Source organism: Takifugu rubripes, chromosome 16 (assembly GCF_901000725.2).
Source record: "Takifugu rubripes chromosome 16, fTakRub1.2, whole genome shotgun sequence".
NCBI lineage: Eukaryota > Metazoa > Chordata > Actinopteri > Tetraodontiformes > Tetraodontidae > Takifugu > Takifugu rubripes.
This window is the reverse complement of record NC_042300.1, coordinates 7,608,847-7,629,332: the sequence shown is the minus strand read 5'-3', so window position 1 is coordinate 7,629,332 and position 20,486 is coordinate 7,608,847. Positions and strand designations below refer to the sequence as shown.

At 49.6% G+C, this 20,486-nt stretch overlaps 1 protein-coding gene and 1 long non-coding RNA gene across 3 annotated transcripts in view; both read right to left on the bottom strand.

Moving 5' to 3' along the window:
• Window positions 1-13: 13 nt before the first annotated feature.
• LOC115253090 (uncharacterized) lies at window positions 14-1,322 on the bottom strand. Of its 2 annotated transcripts, none has more exons than XR_003891397.1 (3): window positions 1,259-1,322; window positions 336-517; window positions 14-121 (listed from the first exon to the last, which is right to left on the bottom strand). It is a non-coding gene; the product is annotated as an uncharacterized lncRNA (long non-coding RNA). The 2 variants fall into 2 exon arrangements; XR_003891396.1 differs by having other exon boundaries at window positions 30-84.
• Window positions 1,323-9,295: 7,973 nt separating this feature from the next.
• The window catches only part of nbas (NBAS subunit of NRZ tethering complex), a 91,860-nt gene continuing 80,669 nt past the window's right edge, over window positions 9,296-20,486 (bottom strand). The window contains exons 50-53 of the mRNA XM_029849397.1: window positions 19,006-19,145; window positions 16,408-16,555; window positions 15,753-15,887; window positions 9,296-10,046 (exon numbers count right to left, since the gene is read on the bottom strand). Coding sequence (XP_029705257.1) covers window positions 9,771-10,046; window positions 15,753-15,887; window positions 16,408-16,555; window positions 19,006-19,145 — 699 coding nt within the window. The 3' untranslated portion in view covers window positions 9,296-9,770. The remainder of the gene's footprint in view (window positions 10,047-15,752; window positions 15,888-16,407; window positions 16,556-19,005; window positions 19,146-20,486) is intronic.

The window sequence follows — 20,486 nt, the reverse complement described above, 5'->3', positions numbered from 1 at the left end:
TACACATACAGAAGGAAGCAGCGACTGATGGCTGCTGTCCACGTCCTCATCCAATGATGGAGTGGTCACAGGGCAAGAGTGAACCTGCAGTTCCACACAGAAATAGACCTGAAAAATACAGCTGCCACAAATCCTTTGCCATTTTAATCAGTTTTGTATGGTAGAATTTTGAATATCTAGGAATAGGTGTAAAGATGAACTCATACTTCAAAGGTCTACATATTAGAAGAATGGTGCATTATAATGTGCACATCACTTGTCTATGGAACATTAATTGCAACTTTCTGCATTTTTTCACTATTATAAACTAGACAATGGGTTAAAGGTTATCATACCTGTTTGCGCCATGGCCATTCTGAATCTCCATCACCTTTGGAAGAGCTGACAAATACCTCCCTAAGACCTGCCTTGTCAGTTTTACATTGTATATGCTTTTCTGCATCATGTTGTGGATTCAGCCGCGGCTTCCTCCTGGAAGGATTCTTTAAATTGGAGCCACCATCAGCCATTGTTAAATCTGTTCACAAAATAAGTTTTTTTGCACAACCTTAGCTCACCAAAGTGGTATTCCAAAAACTGTTCACAAAATTCTATTTACTTTATGTATGACCAAATGCAAACTCAGACTAAGAAATGGATTTAGATATGGATGTAATATCCAAAGTTATATAAACGGGGTACAGTTGTCAAAGTTCATACTGTAACAAATTAAATTAACTTAAAATACATAAATAAAATGCATAATAAATGTATGAAATGCCTCTACTGTGCTCATTAGACATAATCCAAGTGTGATAAAGCATCTAATTTATTTAACTATTTTGTGTTTTGCATGCTCAACGCATATCTCTGACCACGTAATTAAAAGGGCCTTTAAAGGGCCTTGCTTCGCTCACTTCCGGTTGAGTACGCGACACATTAAGATTCAGATTTGCATAACAACTTTAACAAAACGATAGCAATTAGTTGTCTAACCTGGTCGATTTTATGTGACGATCTTCGCCAAACGTGCGGATGGTCTATAATCAATTTAACAAACATAACCAAGTGCTGACGTAGGGAAAATGGCACGGCCTAACCGCGGGTATGAAGTGGGTACCTGGACTGACCAGGCTGCACGCGAATCGAGCTCAACCGATAACGAACTAGCTCAAGATGTTGGTGTAAACGCTGATTTTCTGTGTGCTCACATTATCCACAAACCCCGAAAGTATGTGGTTTTTAAGTGTTTAGTTTGCATGAAAGGGTCTTTAATTACCTGTCTTTGTCGCGCTGACTCCTCCCAACTGCTCCAGCGGTGCCTCCACTTTCGCGGGACTTGATCAAACCAACTTACGGCGGGGGTGGGGGTGGGGGGTTGATTAAGGCTTGGCACAGAAAGTGGAATGTGCCAACTTGCGATATCAGGTACTGTATTGCAATACTGTGTGTGTGTGTGTGTGTGATATATATATATATACTGTGTGTGTGATATATATATATATATATATATATATATATACTGTGTGTGTGTGATATATATATACATATATATATATATACATACATACATATATATATACATACATATATATATACATACATACATATATACACATATATATATATATATATACACACATATATATATACATACATATACATACATATATATATATATATATATATATATATATATGTGTGTGTGTGTATGTGTGTACATAAGAGTTTTTTTTCTTTCTTTTAGTACTGTACACCATGGGCTACTTCTGTAACATGTGAATTTCCCCGATGTGGGATCAATAAAGTTTTTATCTTATCATCTATCAAATCTAAACGGGGGAAAATGATCTTGAATATCTTTCCTGATAAAAAGTAGGTGATGTATTAGTTACAAAATGATGCCACATAATTTGATAGAAATTAAAATGACCAACCTATAGAGGGGGGAAATCAAAGACACCCCAAAAATGAAAGTGAAAAAATGATGCAGCAGACTGGTCCATTTTGCCAAAATGTCATTGTAGCAACTCAAAATGATTCTCAGTAGTTTGTGTGGCCCCCACGTGCTTGTACGCATGACTGACAACATCGGAGCATGCTCCTAATGAGACGACGAATGGTGTCCTGGGCGATCTCCTCCCAGATCTGGACCAGGGCATCACTGAGCTCCTGGACAGTCTGAGGATAAACCTGGCAGCGCCAGATGGACCTAAACATAATGTCCCAGAGGTGTTCTATTGGGTTTAGGTCAGGTGAACGTGGGGGCCAGTCAATCGTATCAATTCCTTCATCCTCCAGGAACTGCCTGCAGACTCTAGCCACATGAGGTCGGGCATTGTTGTGGACCAGGAGGAACCCAGGTCCCACTGCAGCAGCGTAGGTTCTGACAATGGGTCCACGGATTTCATCCCGATACCTAATAGCAGTAGGGGTGCATCCTTCCAGGGATATGCCTCCCCAGGCCATCACTGACCCACCACCAAACCGGTCATGCTGAATGATGTTGCAGGCAGCATAATGGTCTCCATGGCATCTCCAGACCCTTTCACGTCTGTCTCATGTGCTCAGGTTCAACCTGCTCTCATCGGTGAAGAGCACAGGGCACCAGTGGCGTAGTTGCCAATTCTGGTGGTCTATGGCAAATGCCAAGCTCTACGGTGCCGGGCAGTGAGCACAGGACCCACTACAAGACGTCGGGCCCTCAGGCCACCCTCATGGAGCCTGTTTCTGATTGTTTGGTCAGAAACATTCACACCAGTGGCCTGCTGGAGGTCATTTTGTAGGGCTCTGGCAGCGCTCATCCTGTTCCTCCTTGCACAAAGGAGCAGATACCGATTTAAGGACCTTCTACGGCCCTGTCCAGCTCTCCTGGAGTAACTACCTGTCTCCTAGAAACTCCTCCATGCTCTTGAGACTGTGCTGGGAGATACAGCAAACCTTCTTGCAATGGCACGTATTGATGTGCCATCCTGGAGGAGTTGGACTACTTGTGCAACCTCTGTAGCGTCCAGGTACCGCACCATGCTATCAACACAGATGTTGATCCAAGCCAAATGAATAACTACAGCAGTAGAAAGTCAGTCACTAAAAAATCAGCCAAAAGAGATGAGGAGGGAAAAAAAGTATCAGTGGCCTCAACCTGGAAAGCCATTCATGTTTTGGGGTCCTTCTCATTGTTGCCCCTCTAATGCACATGTTGTTGATTTCATTAACAACAAAGCAGCAGAAAAGGATTAACAACCCCCTCTGCTACTTAACTGACCAGATCAATATCCCAGAAGTTTGACTGATAAGTTGCGATACTCTGATTAAAAAGTGTTCCTCTAATTTTTTGAGCAGTGTATGTAATTATTATTATTTGGCTCAGCCAAAATGTGATCATGAAGTTTTGATCAAATGGAAAATTAATTATTTATTTTTTTTAATGTATTTTGCAAATCCCTTTCAACCGGGGAAGCTAAAAAATGCAGTTTGTCAATCACTGTTTGGGCACCAGCAGGCCTTTTTAAGGGCAAAGGTCAGTCAAAAGATGGTTGTAAGGCCTTCATTGAACCCAGATAATCTTACCTTTATCCATTTTTTTCCCAAATGCAAGTGGGCTGAAATGTATATATGTTTTTTCCAAATAGACATATATTTTTGATAGATATATTTATCAGCAGGAGGTGCTGAGCCCATGTTGAGAGCACCGGGCCCACTCAACCTCCTGAGGGTGCAACGTCGGCCAAAAGATTCAAAATTCCCTTTTTTCACTTTGCAAAGCTTCTGAAGTGCAAATCTTCCCAATCTATAGGATTAGGTTTTATAAGTTTAAAGAGCAGAGGAGATACACTTTTATCCGAAAGTTCATAGTGAAATTGGGGACATGTGCATGGTGTAGTTCGATACACTTCCAGTAGGGGGTTACACACAGATTTGTTGGGGGTGGTGGTGGGGGGGTACACACACTTACACTCAAAAAACGGAAATGTGTAATTTTTTGGGACTTCGCCCAAAATTCGACAGAAATGCTTGTTGGAGCTTGTAGAATACAAAAAGAATGAAAACTAAATCGGGACAGTGATTTTTGTCCCCAATTGCAAAGGTGACCAGAATCAACTGGTGTGTATTCTGAAAAATGTCCCAAATTTTGACATAAGTAAACGCACACACACACACACACACACACACACACGTATGAAAGTCCTTCCTGTTTAACATACTTGATTTTTGCATATTTAGCTTCAACGGTTTTTAAAATGGCTTGTTGTTACTATAGCGACACAATGACGGCTGTCAATCAAACAGCTAAAGAGGATTAATGGAGTTGCTGCAGAATGAAGTCAGAAAATCTGATCGGATGGTGTTATTGATTATTGGAGCGTTAAAAGGGGCTCCGGCAGTGAAAAATGTATTCTGTCAGGAGAGCGAATTAACCAGTGCAGGCGCTGGACGCCACTTCATTAATCACTGGAGGGCTGAATTAATCTGGCCCAGCTCAATGAGACCTGAAACTTTATCGACACCTCAGTTGCCTTTGGAAAAAAAAAGCCGCGGTCGATCTGGTTTCACAGCAGCGTTGAATCGGATTGGCGAGAGCAAAGCTTCCCGTGGCGCTCCAGTCGGGGGTCCTAACTCGGCGACGCCGCTGCTGATTGTTGCGGAATGCTGCAGCGTCCACGGCCCTCACGGAAGCATCTTCGCCACAACGGAAGAACTCCTGATCTCATCAGGGTTTCAGATCTTCCAAGAGTGCAGGGAACCGTTCCCATCTGCTGGCTGAGGAGCACGAAGGACGTCCGGCAGGGGCTGAGCAGCAGGGAGGGGGGCGACTGTAGTGCAGCTAACCCAACAACAACAACAACAACAACAACAACAGGATGTGGATGTGTCACCTGCTAATGGAGCCTCTCAAGGCAGAAACCCTCAAAAAGGTGCATGTCGACATCACTTTGCGTCCCGTCTAGTGAGTAATGGTTGCGTGGTGACGGCGGTCGCGCTGACCCAGAGTCCGGACGACTCACCTGGACGACTGAGTCCAGGAATAACGGCGGCGCAGCCGTAAACGTGCACAGCAACGTTCCCATGTGGCCACGCAGCCGCGGCTTTGTTTCCATTCATCGGCCTTTTTGCTCTTCTTCTGTGGTGCTCACTGTCCTCGTGTCACACAAGCTCTTCTTCTCTTGTTCCCCCTCCCGTGTGACCCCCACCAATCACTCGCTGACATCCGTTAACGGCGTGACACATTAAGGGGTGGGGGTGGGGGGTGGGGGGGTGTCACACTGCCTGAATCACTCTTCACCGGGGTTTTACCTCGTCACCCGCTTATCCGCTGACCAGACATCAACCTTTCAGCCGGGGATGAGGGAGGCGGTTTCCATGGTTACGGTTATCCGCCCCATCCATCACGGGAGCCTGTGGGACACCTGTGCGGAGAGCCTGAGCTGGGGATGAGGAGGGGTTTCCTGTGTGTGGGGGGGGGTAATAGGCAGATGTCTCTTGGGGAGGAGAACAGAGGACAGAGAAGAAGAAGAGTAACAGCTGATCCTCTGGATCCTCCCTGTGTTTTAACTGTTTACCCCCTAAGCAGCTCCTCATCGCCATCCTCAGAGCCCGTTAGCGACACTCTGAACAAAACACTGCCCCCCCCCCCAGCCAATCGCCATGGTAACTGATTGCCTCTTGCGCCACTGGCTTGACTTTTCCCGGGAAGCTTTGATTTGCCCGTCAGCGTGTTGGATGGAGCAGAACCGATCCGAACCTCCTCTCGTGACAGCTGGAGGGAAACTTCACGTGTGATGTGAAAGCGTGTCAGTCTGAGGGTGACGTCACCCGTCTGGTCCCATCTCGCTCCAGAAATGCCGCACTCACATGTTTGCTGGCCAATCTGTGCCAGCTAAAAGGGGGCGGGGCTTGCCGGCCCGGCGACGCGCTGCACCAAACCTTTGCTGCCCTCCGATCGAAGCGTGGCCCAAACTTCTACGCGTCCTCCAACAACAGGCTACGGCTGGAAACCGTCTCCAGGAGGGCCGTGACGTCTGTCGCCTCCATCTTTAATTCTCTCCAGCGCGACAGGAATGTCAGAAGAGAATTCCCGACTCTCTCCTCCGATCACAGAGAAGCTCATCCTTCATCATTATTATTCACACGCTGCTGCACGTGCAGAGAATCATCCATAGAATCAAAAAGCACATATTAATCTATTATTAACTATTCAGTCAGGCTGTCCACCAGTGGGGGGGTGAGAGAGGCGCATCTCCGATGCAAATCGAGCCATTTCGTCAGTGCCCTCAAATCAGATGTCATTCTTGGCTCTCAGTTGTGCCGCGATCGGCCTCATTCTGCCACGTTTCAACTTCAGAGAAGGACCTTGAACTGCTGGCAAAATGTTTCACGTTGTTTGAGAACTTGAAGAATTCAAAAGAACTCAAGAGGGACGTGGTGACACCACGACGCGAGCGCGCCGCAGCGCCTTTGAGCTATCACAGACGCGTTCCATATGGATCCTTCCCACAGGGAAATGGTTTTTAGAGGCTTATAATTAAACTTATTTGTCCACTTTGTCTCTTTAGCAGCAGTTAGCTGGTGGGGGGATCAAAATTAGCCAAGTGATTGACAACATTTCCGCAACGTTTGAGTTGTTGCTGTTAGCGGCCGCTGGAAATGAGACGAACATCTGCTGGCCACAACCAGACTTTCCTCTCTACTCAAGCCAAAAAAAATCATCCAGCTAGTTTTGAGAAAAACGGCGTAAAAACCACACTAACAAAACTTTCGAGCTACATGTCACAATCATCTGTTGATTTCCTCTGGCCTACTTCGCCCATTTAGCTTCAGCACATTAGCCTGTGCGGTCAAAGAAAATTAGATTGCGTCCTCAAATTTGGCTACCGCCGATCGTGGAAACAACATAACGAAGACGGAACGTTCCTGCGAGGCTGCGGTTAGCCCTGTCGCTTCGTATCTGGACAAGATGGCTTCATTTTTATGAAACACGCGCAGCTGAGCTCTGAACTCTATTTTTAGCCTCAAATACCCCGGCACCAAACTGATCACCATTAATTCTGGGAGAAGCCGAGGTCGAGATTTAAAACAATTACTGGAATATTTATGCGTTCATGTATGGCCTCCGTTGCAAATGGAAGGAATATTGATGACTTTCAAGGATTGGAAATTAACCGGCTAAGTCGCCGATAGCTCCTGGAAGCGTTGCATAAAATTGACCGCCGGCAGTTCATTTCCACCTAAAGAAAGAAGATAAATCATGATTTCCCCTGAATTGTTGAATCTGAATCCTCCCCTCATCTTTACTAACAGGAATTCTTTGCGGTGGTTCTTCCTGTGCTTCTCGCCGAGGTCGCAGCGGCGTCCCTGTGCCATTGTCCCGCATCCATGCTCTCTCCTCATCATCTCCCTCTGCTCTTTTCTTTCCTCCTTCCAGGCAGTGTGGAATGTTCTCTGCACACTTCTTTATTTACAGCTGTGTGTGGAACGGAGTTCCTCCAGAGTCCAAGGCCGCAGGTCAGAGAAAGAGAAATAAAGAGGTGACCTTGGAGCGGCGAACATTCAGTCTTGTTTAATTGAAGGCTGGATGATGCAGAGGCAGCAGGAAGGAACGTGCAGCTTCCCGTCCTCTGCGCTCACACCGCTGCCTTGCTCGGAACTTGTAGGCGCGAGTTAAACGCCGTTTCAGGAGATCCTTTGACCTCTCTTGAGAGGAGACGGTTTGTAAGATCCTGGATCATTCAACTTTCTCCCTGGGGGGACTCACTCTCTCCTCCTGGGTTGCCATGATGCCGCCTGCACAGGCAGCCTCGTCAGACAGATAAAATCAAGGATTCTGACAGGTGGCGGCCTGTGATGCTGCGTTTATCCAGCCTGGGAAGGGTGGGGGTCCATCGGAAGAAGACGTTTGCCCCCGGAGTGTCGGAAATTCGGCAGTTGTGAAAGCAGTGTTAGCAACATTAGCCTACGATGCTAACAGAATCTTGTTTTCACACCACATCTGTGCATGCAGATGTTCCTGCTGGTGCAGAAAGGTTGCTGGGCCTGGATGAGCGCCAAATGAAGGCGAAATATATTCAGCATTGAGGGCGGGGTGCACGTGTAGGCAGAGGTCCAAACAGACGTGTCTGTAGCTCTTCAGCAGGAATATCGAGCGTGTGGAACATGTTCAAACCAGATTTCGGGGGTCACGATGAAGAGACCTCCGACCAAGGTTTGACAGAAGTCTTTCTAAAACTAAAGAGGCAGGATTGATTTGTTTCTACACACATCTTCAGTTGAGAGAGGTAAAAGAATCTCTCTCCAAGACCCAAACCAGTGTGTGATCCAGAACCAGGTTAGCATCCTTTAACCCAGCTGCCCAGTTCAGACTGGTGGCAAGAACACAGTAAACAGAGGCGTTTCAGGGCAGTGATCCGTAGAAATAAGTAATCTATCATCAGCTAGTAATCAGGTAGCTTTCCAATATCTGGGCTTGCTCTTGAATCCATTTTCTGTGCGTTTGTTTCCACCCTGAATACGATTCAGGGGGCCGTTTGATGGCATCAAGCACATTCCAACCTCATTCCTGACTGCAGGGATTTAAATGGACCCTGCAGCTTTGGGTTTCCATCAAGACCGGTTAATATCAACAATCTGGGTGAGACGACGACGCTTTGTAGATGAGAACGCTTTGAAAGAGACGCCGTTCTTTTTGGTTACGGCGCCTTTGTTTTGTTCCTAAAGATAAAACCACTCATTTGTCTGGTCCTCTGAAGCCCCTTCAGCTGCACGGTCATCACACGGAGCCCATTGATTTGGTTGACAACCGATGGGGTTCACGTCCGTCTGTGGTCGTTCGGGTTAGCTTCAACCGTCTCATCTATAACGTCTGGATATACAGGGCTTTTAAGGTTTCTAAAAAGTTGAAAATGTCGTATATGTGGCAGCGACGGTGGAGACTAAAGCAGAATTAGCGGCTCCGGGAACCTGCAGTCATCACCGCATCATTAACTTTGTTATGAGCACAATCAGGGAGAGAGAAGAGAGGGGGGGGGGGATCACATTAGCGCCAATTTGACACAAAATAAATCAGGGCCATTGGATTTTTTTCCCACCTCCTTCAAGCTTGCAGTCAAAAATAACTTCCAGATGATTTCTGGAGAAGGAAAAGGTTACGGCAGCTCCAGGCGAACCAGGATGCTGCCGCTAGCTGTGCGGGTCAGGGAGCATTTGGAACAATTAGAACCATGTTAATTAACGTGAAAACAAATGGCTGAGAGAGAGAGAGAGGGAGAGAGAGAGACATTAGCAATGGTGGGAAACGGGAGGAAAACAGGAGTCGTTTCGGTGCCGTTACGCTGTTTTTATTTCAGGTCAGAAGGTGGAACACAAGCAACAGAGTCGCCCCCCCAGGAGAAGCTACGGCCTGGGGGCAGCTGGGGGGGCGTGTGTGGAAGAAATTAATTAGACATTTTAGGTGGGGGGGGGGGGGGGGGGGGGGGGCAGAGAGGATGTCAGTGCTAGTGGTCCCCGAGATGGACAGGAGCAGCTCAGAGACGTTTCTAGGAAGAGTGTGTGTGTGTGTGTGTGTGTGTGTGTGTGTGTGTGTGTGTGAGTGTGTGTTTCTACGTGGTTGAATATTGAACTGAGCCTTTTTTGGCCCTCAGGGCTGATAAATGTCTCCTCAAACCCGACCGCAGGACTCAGAGGTGCAGTCCTCAGATCTCAGTCCAACCTGATACGACTCAGCGTTTCCCTTCTCCTCCGTAGCGTGGCCGCGCTCCAACCCTCCCCCCCCCACACCTTGCCTCCCCACCCCTCCCTCACAGCCACTTCTTCAGAACAGCCAGTGCCGAGTTGAAGGTGAACTGCGCCGGGTGGGTCCCGCGGTGGGCCAGCAGCAGGGAGCCGGCCTCGGGCCCGTGGCCGGCCGCCAGCAGCTCGGCAGCGGCGTTCTCCACGTCCCAGCCGCCCTCCTGCTGGTGGGACAGCAGGTGGGAGCTGAGAGGGGGGTACAGGGCCGAGGAGACGCAGCCGACGAGGAGCCCGGCGTCGAGGAGCGAGGAGAGGAGCTCTGCGTCGCAGGACTCGGCCGTCTCCTGGAGAACGAGAGGAGAGAAGCGTTTAGTGTGAAGAACACCTTCTTCCTCAGGAGTGCTGCCTCGGTTCTGCTTCTTCTTCTGTTGTTTTCATCCCCACAATTTACCACTCTCGCAGTTCCCCCCCGCCAGCGTCAGCTGCATGTTCTGCAGCAGACAAACCTGTTGCGGTCAGAACATCCACCGGCTCGCAGACGGGCGTCAGCGGGCGCAAGACAACAAAGAGAAAAACAACAAACAAAAGAAAAGTGGAGGCAGCTGCAGCTTCCTGCTGCGGGCTGTCTGATTATGCTGTTACACGCATGAGGAACCCTGACGAGGTCAGGGCGCTCCAACCAGATGCTGACCCCGAGGTCAAACCACGTGCGGCTGCAAAACAAACACAAACAAACGCGGCTTTGTTCGTGGGGCAACTGACTCCAACTACTGTACATCAAAACCTAAACTTCACCTTCAAACTCAACTGGGAAATAATTATTAAAAATAAGAATTTCTTTATCACCTTGCAAAGTACTGGCTAATAGTGTGGTCCTCCACCTGAGACCCCGCCTCCTCTCGAGACCCCGCCTCCTCCCGAGACCCCACCTCCTCCTGAAACCCCGCCTCCCCCCGAGACTCCGCCTCCTCTCCTCCATCTCCATTGGCAGTGTCTATTATTAAGGTCGGGCTCAGAGGATGTGGCGGAGGGCGGCGACCCCCCATCAGGGTATTTCTGGCACCGAGGCAGATCAATTATAGATGCGGCGTCCTCCGCGTGGCGAAAGGTGGCAGGAAACACACCTATTCACCATCTCACACCTCCGTGCTGACTTCCTGCCATCTTTCACCTACAGAACAGCATCTTCACCGTGCGCTGCCAGTGTCTCACACACGCTTTTGTGTATCTGGACGGCGGCGGCGAAAGTTTCCTCCAGATTATTCAAACGTGACCAAAACCGAAGGTCACAACTTTCAGTTCGGAGAGCAAATTTAGCATATCCTCATTTGTAAAATGTTTGCTAATTACTGAAATGACTCAGAAAATGCTAATAGGGAAACAATTTGCCGGCGGCGACAATCAGACGAGTAATTCTCAGATTAATTAATAACATATGGACGAAGATGTTCTGCTTGGAAATGAAAGTGAAAAGAACCAAGAATAAAAAAGTATACAGGAGGTATACAATAAAATACCGGTTGATCAAAAGCACCAGGCAACCCAAACATTACTAAACACACACACACACACACACACACACACACACACACGTTTCCAAGGCTATTACTGGCCGATGGTGTCATGAAAGAGTCCGTTTGATTGACAGTTGTGCTGAAAATAGATGTGAAAGAGCATCGGCGAGGTGGAGGGATGGAGGGGAATCTTGATATCGGCTAACTTTCCGTCCTTTTCTCCGGCACGAACAAGTGTGCCACATTTCAGGGCTCACGCACTGCGAGCGGGATGGCGGGCGGCAGATCTCTGCCCATAAATACTGTAATAAATCCGAAGCCCCTCCCGCAGCCCAGCGCGAGGCTGCAGCTTTCCTTCTCCTCGGTGGGCGAGGAGGAATACAATCACCGTGTTGATACTCATTAATTTAGTCATTTCAGCTTCAAAGTGTGAGTCTCAGTGGTCTCCGATTACGGCGAGAGGCCCGTCCCAAATTAGCGTTATGCAAGTTTCTGTTGTTGGAATGAATGTTTCACAGCACGCGGCTGCAGAAGCAGGAAGTCTGTGTTGTGGAAAGCGGGATTCCTGCCCGCAGTGAGGCAGACGGGGAGGATAAGATCTCGTTGTGGCGTGTGGGAAAGCGCTGTTTCCGCCCTCCGTTGGGAGTTGAGGCTACGCTAAGCTGCCTTTTGGTGCTGAGGTGTTGTTGATCTCGCCCATCTCTACGGAAACCTGTGAATAAGCGTAATTGCTACACGGCGAATTAACCGTTAATTTGACTTTCATTGAAATTAGCCGGGGTAAATTTGCATGCGTGTGCTTTAAAATTTCCAAACATGGGTTTAAAGCGATCTTCCCGGCTGTCTTCTCCGTCCCTCCTAATTGCCTCTCCCAGGATCCTCACCTCCTCACCTTCCTGTCTCTCCTTTAAAAATTCATGCTGGATGTAATCGGACCATTGCGGGAAGGGGGGGGGGGGGGCTCACATCCATCACGCGCCACTTCCCGGCTCAAAAGCTCAGCAGCCTGACAAACATGAAAACCTGCCCTGACGTTAAAAGCCCCCCCTCCCCAACATCTCTGAAGGTTCAAACGGCGTCTCTGCCTCCGTGGCGAGAACAAGAGGCGTCTCCGGTGTGCTGCCGCGGCCCCCGTGGGCCGGTGAGCGAAGCAGCGCCGCGCGACAGAAGCGCATCACAAGCGTGAGATGTCCCATCCTGTCCTCATTGCCCTCCTCTCACCTCCTGACAGGCAGGCGGGATTGTCTGTCCAACATGTTCTCCACGCCGGATAAGCGCTACCTGATTGCTTTGGTCACCCTCGTTCAGGATTCTCGCCGTGCAGCTCCCTCACTTCCTGTGAGCGTCTTCCTCTGCTCTTAGCTGCGAGCTAAAGCCCGCAGAGAGCTTAATTGGAATTACTATTCACGCAGGCGATTCACTAATGCATCACTTGGCCTTCTTTTATCATTTAAATCATAAAGATTCTTTGGACTGTCAGCCAACCCCCCCCCCACATCTCTCCATCCTGGAGCTTCAGCCGGCCGATGCACAAACACACTGACGAGATTGAGACTGACAGAAGAAGACGACAACGGGAAGAAAATATTTATATATTTATATGATTACGCACATGAGAAAAAACACCGGAGCAAATCAGGAGTCAACCGGCGAACGCAGCTGAACCAACGGGCTCAATATGGCACAAGAGGTGGCAAACGAGCCCGATTCAATCAGCAATTAGACGACTCAATCACACAAACACTTTCAGGCAGAGACACTATTTAGACTGTAGGAATGAGGAACTCCTGTAAGCTACGACTGCTAGCACATCCATCACCATGTCCCACCTAGCGCCACTGGCTAACGGGGTTAGCCTCCAGGGCTGCAGGTGAGGACTAGAACGAGGTAACCAGCTAAAGTTTTGAGCGGAGGACGCGCGCAGCACCTATAGCTCCACGTGTTGCTCTGACAGCTCATTAATAACAGCGGGGCAGCTCTTATCTGCCCCTCATGTCTGTCTGCCATTAGTCGGGCTGGTGTTAACCCCCGGCCCCCTGCTCCCCCTCTGCTCCTCGTGGGCCATACATCTTCAGTGAGAGGAGCAGGTCAGAGGGTGGGAGACAGGGATCCTCCTATGGCCTCCTGCAGCACCGCATAAACACCACCCCCACCTCAGCCGCATGAAGGACTTCTCCATGAGAGTGTTTTGATGAAACATTTATCCTTTTTCGTGTGATCTCGGGGGGGGGGTTCAGTATCCCAGATCCCCGTGTTTACCTACACGCCACACGCAGAGCCAAAGGCCCAGAAACGGCGCCTAATGATAAGACCTGTCAATCAGCCGCAGCCGGGCTTCTTTTTCATGTTTAATCACAAGCGTCTGCAGCGTTGATTAATATATTGTTGGTTGTGGCCTAAATTAACCCCAGACCTGCTAAATTAAGGATGGGAGAAAAAGAGTCCAGCACTTGGGAAGCGTTTTCTTAGATTAATTAGTTTTGTTTAGCGTGTCGGGATGAAAGGTTAGAAACTGCAAAGCAATTAGGCTTCGTTACTGCAAACACAATAGATTTCTGACTGATCCAGCTGCAGCAGAGACAAAGACGCTAACCGCTAACCGCTAGCAACAGACACGTCTGGGTTAGGCTTGTTTGGGTTAAATCGACGTCATGTGACTTTTACCAACGGGGGTCGATGCTCCAGCTCCAAAATCAACCTAACGGATGATTTGCTGTAATATGAGATGAGTATTTCAAGCAGGAAATTAGCAATTTAGCGGCGCAGTTGGTGAATATTTTACAGCCCCCCTAAATTCATTCATGTGTCCCCTCACAAATGTCTCGTTTAACAGGTGACAACACGGCGGCTTCCCAGCGGGGTGCATTCAGTGGCTGCGGGTCCCAGATTAGCCCGGGTTATGTTGACCAGCGCTTTCAATAAAGCAGCGAGGTTAGCGGATCAAACTGGTGCTGGGCCGAAGAACCTGATCCCAGGTCAGAATCAATATCAGGAGAGCGAGCGCTGATGTGCCACTGGTGAGGGAAATGACAGACACACACACACACACACACACACACACCTGCGTGCTGTCGTCTCTATCCTCAGGGGATCTCTTCATTTCCACACACGTGTTCTGTCATGTTACCTTTCCCTCCGGTCTCCCTCGCCCTCCCTCCCTCCCTCCCCTCTCAGTCGCTCTCTCTGGTCTCTGCGGGGGACGCCGGCGGCGCACTGCTCTGGTAACGCCGATGCTGAGGACTGCACCGTTTCATTTAAGCGGGGTTCTGGCGCTTCCTAGAGAGCCGTACTCTGATCTAATCCGGGTCTGCTGGGTCCGGGAGGACGACTCTGAGCCTATCTGATCGGGCCCAGCTGGGCCCACCCACTCTAATCCCACCGTTGCTTCCCAAGGCCGGACGCATGCGGCACAGGACTGTTTCAATGCTGAGATGAACAGACTTTTGTTATGTGACGTCTTTTTTTTAATGTCTTTGCTCTGTTTATTTTCCACCCGTCCCGTGAGAAGACCCGCATCGACCCGCCTACCGTCTTCTTGGATCTATTAATGCACAGGATGTTTCTCAAGTCTGTCACCAGATGTTTCAACTGATGTAGAAAAGGTTCAGGTCAGAAAGTGTTTCTTTCAGAAAAATGGCTCAAAATGACGTATGAAGGTGGTTTTCACACACGTGTCGGCCTTCCTGCATTTGTAAGGACTCTCAATATCTGCCCTCTTTTTTTAGCAAAAGGGTCAAAAGCAAATTCTGGTATTGCGTGTGGTTTTTATTTCCACTGCATCCCAAATCATCAAAAAAAACACTTGGAGAAATGAACGGAGCCTTCTTCCAGCAGCAAGGAAAAAGGACTAATGCCATAGCCCACGTTGCAAAATGTCCCCACAGTGTTGGTGAAATGTACACACACAGGGACACACACACACACACGCGCTGAAACACACACAGGTGTAAAACATAGTGATGACAGGAACATCTAGATGAAAACTCTCTGTGTTCCAGGCGGCGGCCGTCCTGGTCCCCATTAATCCTGTTATCTGTGCTAATCCAAACACTGGATTTATGTTCTGACTCCGGGCTGACCTGAAGTTTCGAGAAGTTCAGTGAAGTTTTTTTTGTTGTTCTAGAGGTTTCGGGAACAGAGCGACGCGCGGCGCCGCTCAGAGTCGCTGGGTTTTATTTTCACCCCCCCCCCCCGCGGTAACTCGAGTGGCAAATATAAACAGTTCGCGAATGTGAAATAATCATTCTGAAGCCTCCCCAGTGAAGTGGGCGCCGCCGCTGTATCAACAACAACACGGCATGCGCGGAAAACTTGGAAAGAAGAGACGAGTGGATTTAATGCACCTCACGTCCAGAACGCACTCACAAACACTCGGGGGCCCGAAGCGTCTCGTGCCCTAATTTACACCCAAACGATGTGCTTTCATCTGCCGGTTAATGGATATGTGCTCGGCTTCTTCCGGTGGTCCCCCGAATCAATAAGAACTGATTTCACGACACCTGTGTAGCCCGGGCATCCGGGTGGGCGGAGACTTACTGCAGTCATGCTGCCGATCTGATCCAGAGTCAGCCGCAGCAGCTCCTGGTCGCCGCTCTCGGACATCAGTTTGAGGGCCGGCTGCTGCAGGTCGGCCGCACTCTGGAGCATCAGGCCAGCGATGCGTCGGAGGCACTAGAGAGATGACGGGATGTTGGGGGGGGGGGGGGGGGGGGGCAGAGGAGAGGAGAGGAAAGGTTAATCACGCAGGAACATAATACCTCCACCAACCACACGCAGCAGGCAGCGGGCCCTGTCGCAGCCACACGCGCTAATGTATGGCTATCACGAAGCAATCTGACTCCCCCATGCTCCGCCGGTTTCATTTGGGCAGATTCAAATTAAAGCTGCGAGGAGAGCAGAGCGCCCCCCCCCCCCCCCCCCGCCCCCCTCCGTGGCGTTCTAATATTAGACAGCCGGGCAGACACTTGCCTATTCACGCTGAATAGCATTAGCGCTAAACCAATATCACAGTCAGCTGGCGCTAGACACACAAAATGGCATTAGGCTCCCCACGTGCGCGGCGCTCAGCGGTGCATGACGTGCGTGAAGGGTGTCGAGCGCTGCGGCGCCCGGACTAGCGCTGATGCTAACGCGGAGCTTTCGGGCTTATGCGCTGCTTTGGGATGTCGCAGTTACGCCGTGTGATGCTTACCGGCGCCGGGAGCTTGTGTTTGGTGTTGTACAGCGATCTCACCATGGCGACGACCTGCCTACCCAGGTCTAAGGTGACCTCTGACCCCTGGCAGCGGGTCAGCAAGGCCGAGGTCAGCGCCACCCAGGGGTTACGCTCCGACTGTGACCTGGAGACGGGGAGGAAGACGAAGGTGAACGCAGTAGCCGTAGTAACAATACAGTTTGAATCATATTGACTGTCTGACAACACAATAAAAGCAAAACAGTTATTAACGCGCCTTAAAAATTATAGCAGCCTGCCTATGAATTAAAAACAAATGACAGGAGAAGGCCAGCACAATAATCAGGGGGCTTCGAAACAAGCTAATAAATTCTGCCGCTGCGAGCGAGGGGCTGGCGTGTTTGATCGCGACCCTCTCGCAGTTAATAAACGGTGCATTTTCTCTCGGCGGGGAACACCGGGGGAACTCCCGTCGGCTCTGACACACGTCACTTTATTTGCTAATGTCTCCAGAGTGACGGATTAGTTTCTACCGAGGCCAGCAAATACCAGAGTCGCCATGGAGGCATGACCTTCACAGCTCTTTATTAATGCACATCAGTCATGGTTAGAGTGGGGAAAAAGTGAGTGGAAACCACAGAAGGACTCGTTATCTCTTAATTGGATCTTAGTTTATGGATGATTGTGTTGGAATCATTAACTTAATTAGCTAGATCGCAAGAGTTAACGCTGTATCGCAGCCTTTTTGTCGCTAGCTGCCGCTAGTTGAGTTTTTTTCAGGCCTTTAAAATTTAAAGAGATGAGTTCTTAAATGTAGATCAACATGCTGGAAGACAGGAAGCAGAAACGATGGGGAGAAATCCCCCGAGTGTTCAAGGAGCGATGGAATCCTGTCAATAAACCCTCAATTATGGTGGGATTAAGATGGAGGCTGATGTCAGATTAGAGATGAGGACGGGTGCGCGCGAGCCTCCGTTGAAGAGCGTGTGAGAGGATAAGAAGGTATGCGGTCCCAGACACCCGCAGCCCTCCGTGCAGCCGCCCAGGCTCCGTCTGCAGGTTTGCTTTTGCCCCTTTACTGGGGGGCCCCAGGGAAGCTCCTGCTGCGGCTTTGAACTGTGACTCGGATGCGACTTCTGGCTAAAACAGCCGGACTGGGAGGGAGCCAAACCCGTGTGAAGACTCCTCATTACGAGCAAACCTGCTAATTCTGGTGATGTATTCGACTGTGGGATTTATCTTTTTATTTCCCTGCGACCGACGTGCCCGGTGGTCCGGACGTCAGCGCAGCCCTGACGCCTGTTTGCTGCTGCTGGAATCAAATCTAATATTAGCTGGAAACACATGTGACAAAAGTTGACAGATTCTCCTCATGAAGGGATCAGCTTGCTGCTAAACCTGCTCCACAAGATTAGTTTCCCCCGCTCCAGACAAAAATATACCCGGCTGCCAAACAACCTGGCTTATTTTTTACTTCCTGCAAGTTTGTTTTTTTCCCCCCGTGTTGAACCAAATCTCCGCTTAGATGTGGAGTAAACACACCTGACAGGATTAAACGCTAAGTCAGAGCGGGAGTTACGGTCAGCCGCGTGTCTCGCACGCCTCCAGATAACGGCGCAGGCGGAGGGACCGTAACGAGGCGTTTGAAGGTTAAGTTATTCCCAGGTTTGCGTCCCAAATTACGACGGCTGGATGTAAGAGCCGCCGCGCATGAAACGCACGGCGAACGCAGACCAGACCTCAATTTCAGGCTTGCGTGCATCAAAGACGCGGCGAGGCACGTGAACGCAAGCAAGTTCAATGAAGATGAAAGGGAGCAAAAGGAGGGAAATCGGAAGGAAGCGGCGGTTTGGGCTGGCGTTTACCGGATCGTCCGCACCGGCCGGCGAGGTGGGAACCCTGTTGGTCTGATGGGGAAAAACCCCAGAGCGGCATTTTTGACTCATTTCATATTCCGTCTGGTAATCAACAGTTTCCCTTTAACGATGCTAAAACGGTTCAATCTGGTCTTTTATAAAGAGCATAAATGGGATTTTAACCACTTGTGATGAAGAGGGACGTAACAGAATGTTCATTTAAGAGAGAAAAAATGAAATGAAACCAGTCGACTTCAATATTTTGAGCAAATCTAAGCACATCTGTCGTGATGATCGCAATCTGTGATTCTTCCCAGTTGACTGAAGGTAAAAAGCACTTCCTTTGGTCCCGATGCTGCTTTAATCATCAAAGCAACTTTGCTGAATCTTCTAAATAAATGATTCGATCATTGTAATGGCCAAAACTACAAATACTTGTTCCCCGGATGCTTCAGGAGACGAGGAAACCGAGCCGGGTCCTCCGAGAACGCTCGCACTTCCAACGATGGTTAAACACCAGTGTGTGTGTGTGTGTGTGTGTGTGTGTGTGTGTGTGTGTGAGCGCTTTTACAGCAGAAAGCACTGAAAGGATGCCGCTAAAACCACCCTGTCGGATATTAAACAGGTTCCAGATTCGTCCTCCTGCTGATTGCAGCCTCATTTATCAGCATTTATGCAAACAAAACAAACCCCCCCAAAAAACGGCGTCAATCATCTGATTTAACTCAGGAGCACAAACAGCGACAGGTGTTTGTCTTACGTGTCACCCGTCGTCATGGGCGGCCACGCTTGCAGGAGCAGCACCAGGAGCTGGAAGTCGTCCCACCTCCGCGCGGCCTCCAGCAGCTCCAGGAAGAGGGCGAGTCGCTTCTCCTCAGTCTCCACATCCTCGATCTGGACCTGGGAGGAAGGGGAAGGGGGGGGGTGAATGAGACTGGGGGGAGAGCAGCACGTATCACTGCTGATGAACAGCAGTGTTCCACCTGAGATCATCCATCTGCTCCCTTTTAAAGTGAAGAATAGTGGCACAAGTAGATTTATCTCAAAACAGGCTTTAATGGGGGGGGGGGACAGACCTGGATCTCAATATGAACAAGTGTGAACGCTTCAAACCCGACGTGTAATGGATGGAACAAGGCATCGAGCCCGTCGCTGTTGGTTCAGCACAGCCTCACCTGTGGCTGAACCTCTATGTCCTGCAAAGAGGAGGAGGACAAGGCTCAGGAGGAGGACAAGGCTCAGGAGGAGGACAAGGCTCAGGAGGAGGAGGACAAGGCTCAGGAGGAGGACAAGGCTCAGGAGGAGGACAAGGCTCAGGAGGAGGAGGACAAGGCTCAGGAGGAGGAGGAGGACAAGGCACAGGAGGAGGTGGAGGACACGGCTCAGAAGGAGGAGGACAAGGCTCAAGAGGAGGAGGAGGAGGACAAGGCTCAGGAGGATGAGGGGGGTGGTGGGGGGAAGTAATTAATTTTTTTTTGTCTCAAAGGTTGGCTTCTAGTGTGATTTAACACTTCAGTGCACGGCTGATTTCTGAGGGGAGAACTACAACCTGCCAACACGAGGCTATCACACACACAAGTGCACGCACACCCACACACACACACACACCCACACACGCACACACACACACACACGCACACCTCATCTCATTGCTCTGGAGAAGAAACGTGGCAGAAAATCTATGAAAATTCAACAGTGTATTAGATTTGGAAAGACATGAAAACATTAGAGAAGCTCAATCACAACATTAGAAGGCTGAAACTGCTGCATATTCACTCGATGGCCACCTGTTAGCATAAGTAGCTAATCAGCCAGTCACATGGAGAGGAGAGTGAGAGGAGAGTGAGAGGAGAGTGAGAGGAGAGTGAGAGGAGAGTGAGAGGAGAGGAGAGTGGGAGGAGAGTGAGAGGAGAGTGAGAGGAGAGTGAGAGGAGAGGAGAGTGGGAGGAGAGTGAGAGGAGAGTGAGAGGAGAGGAGAGTGGGAGGAGAGTGAGAGGAGAGTGAGAGGAGAGTGAGAGGAGAGTGAGAGGAGAGTGGGAGGAGAGGAGAGTGAGAGGAGAGTGAGAGGAGAGTGAGAGGAGAGGAGAGTGAGAGGAGAGTGAGAGGAGAGTGAGAGGAGAGGAGAGTGGGAGGAGAGTGGGAGGAGAGTGAGAGGAGAGGAGAGGAGAGTGGGAGGAGAGTGAGAGGAGAGGAGAGGAGAGTGGGAGGAGAGTGAGAGGAGAGTGAGAGGAGAGGAGAGTG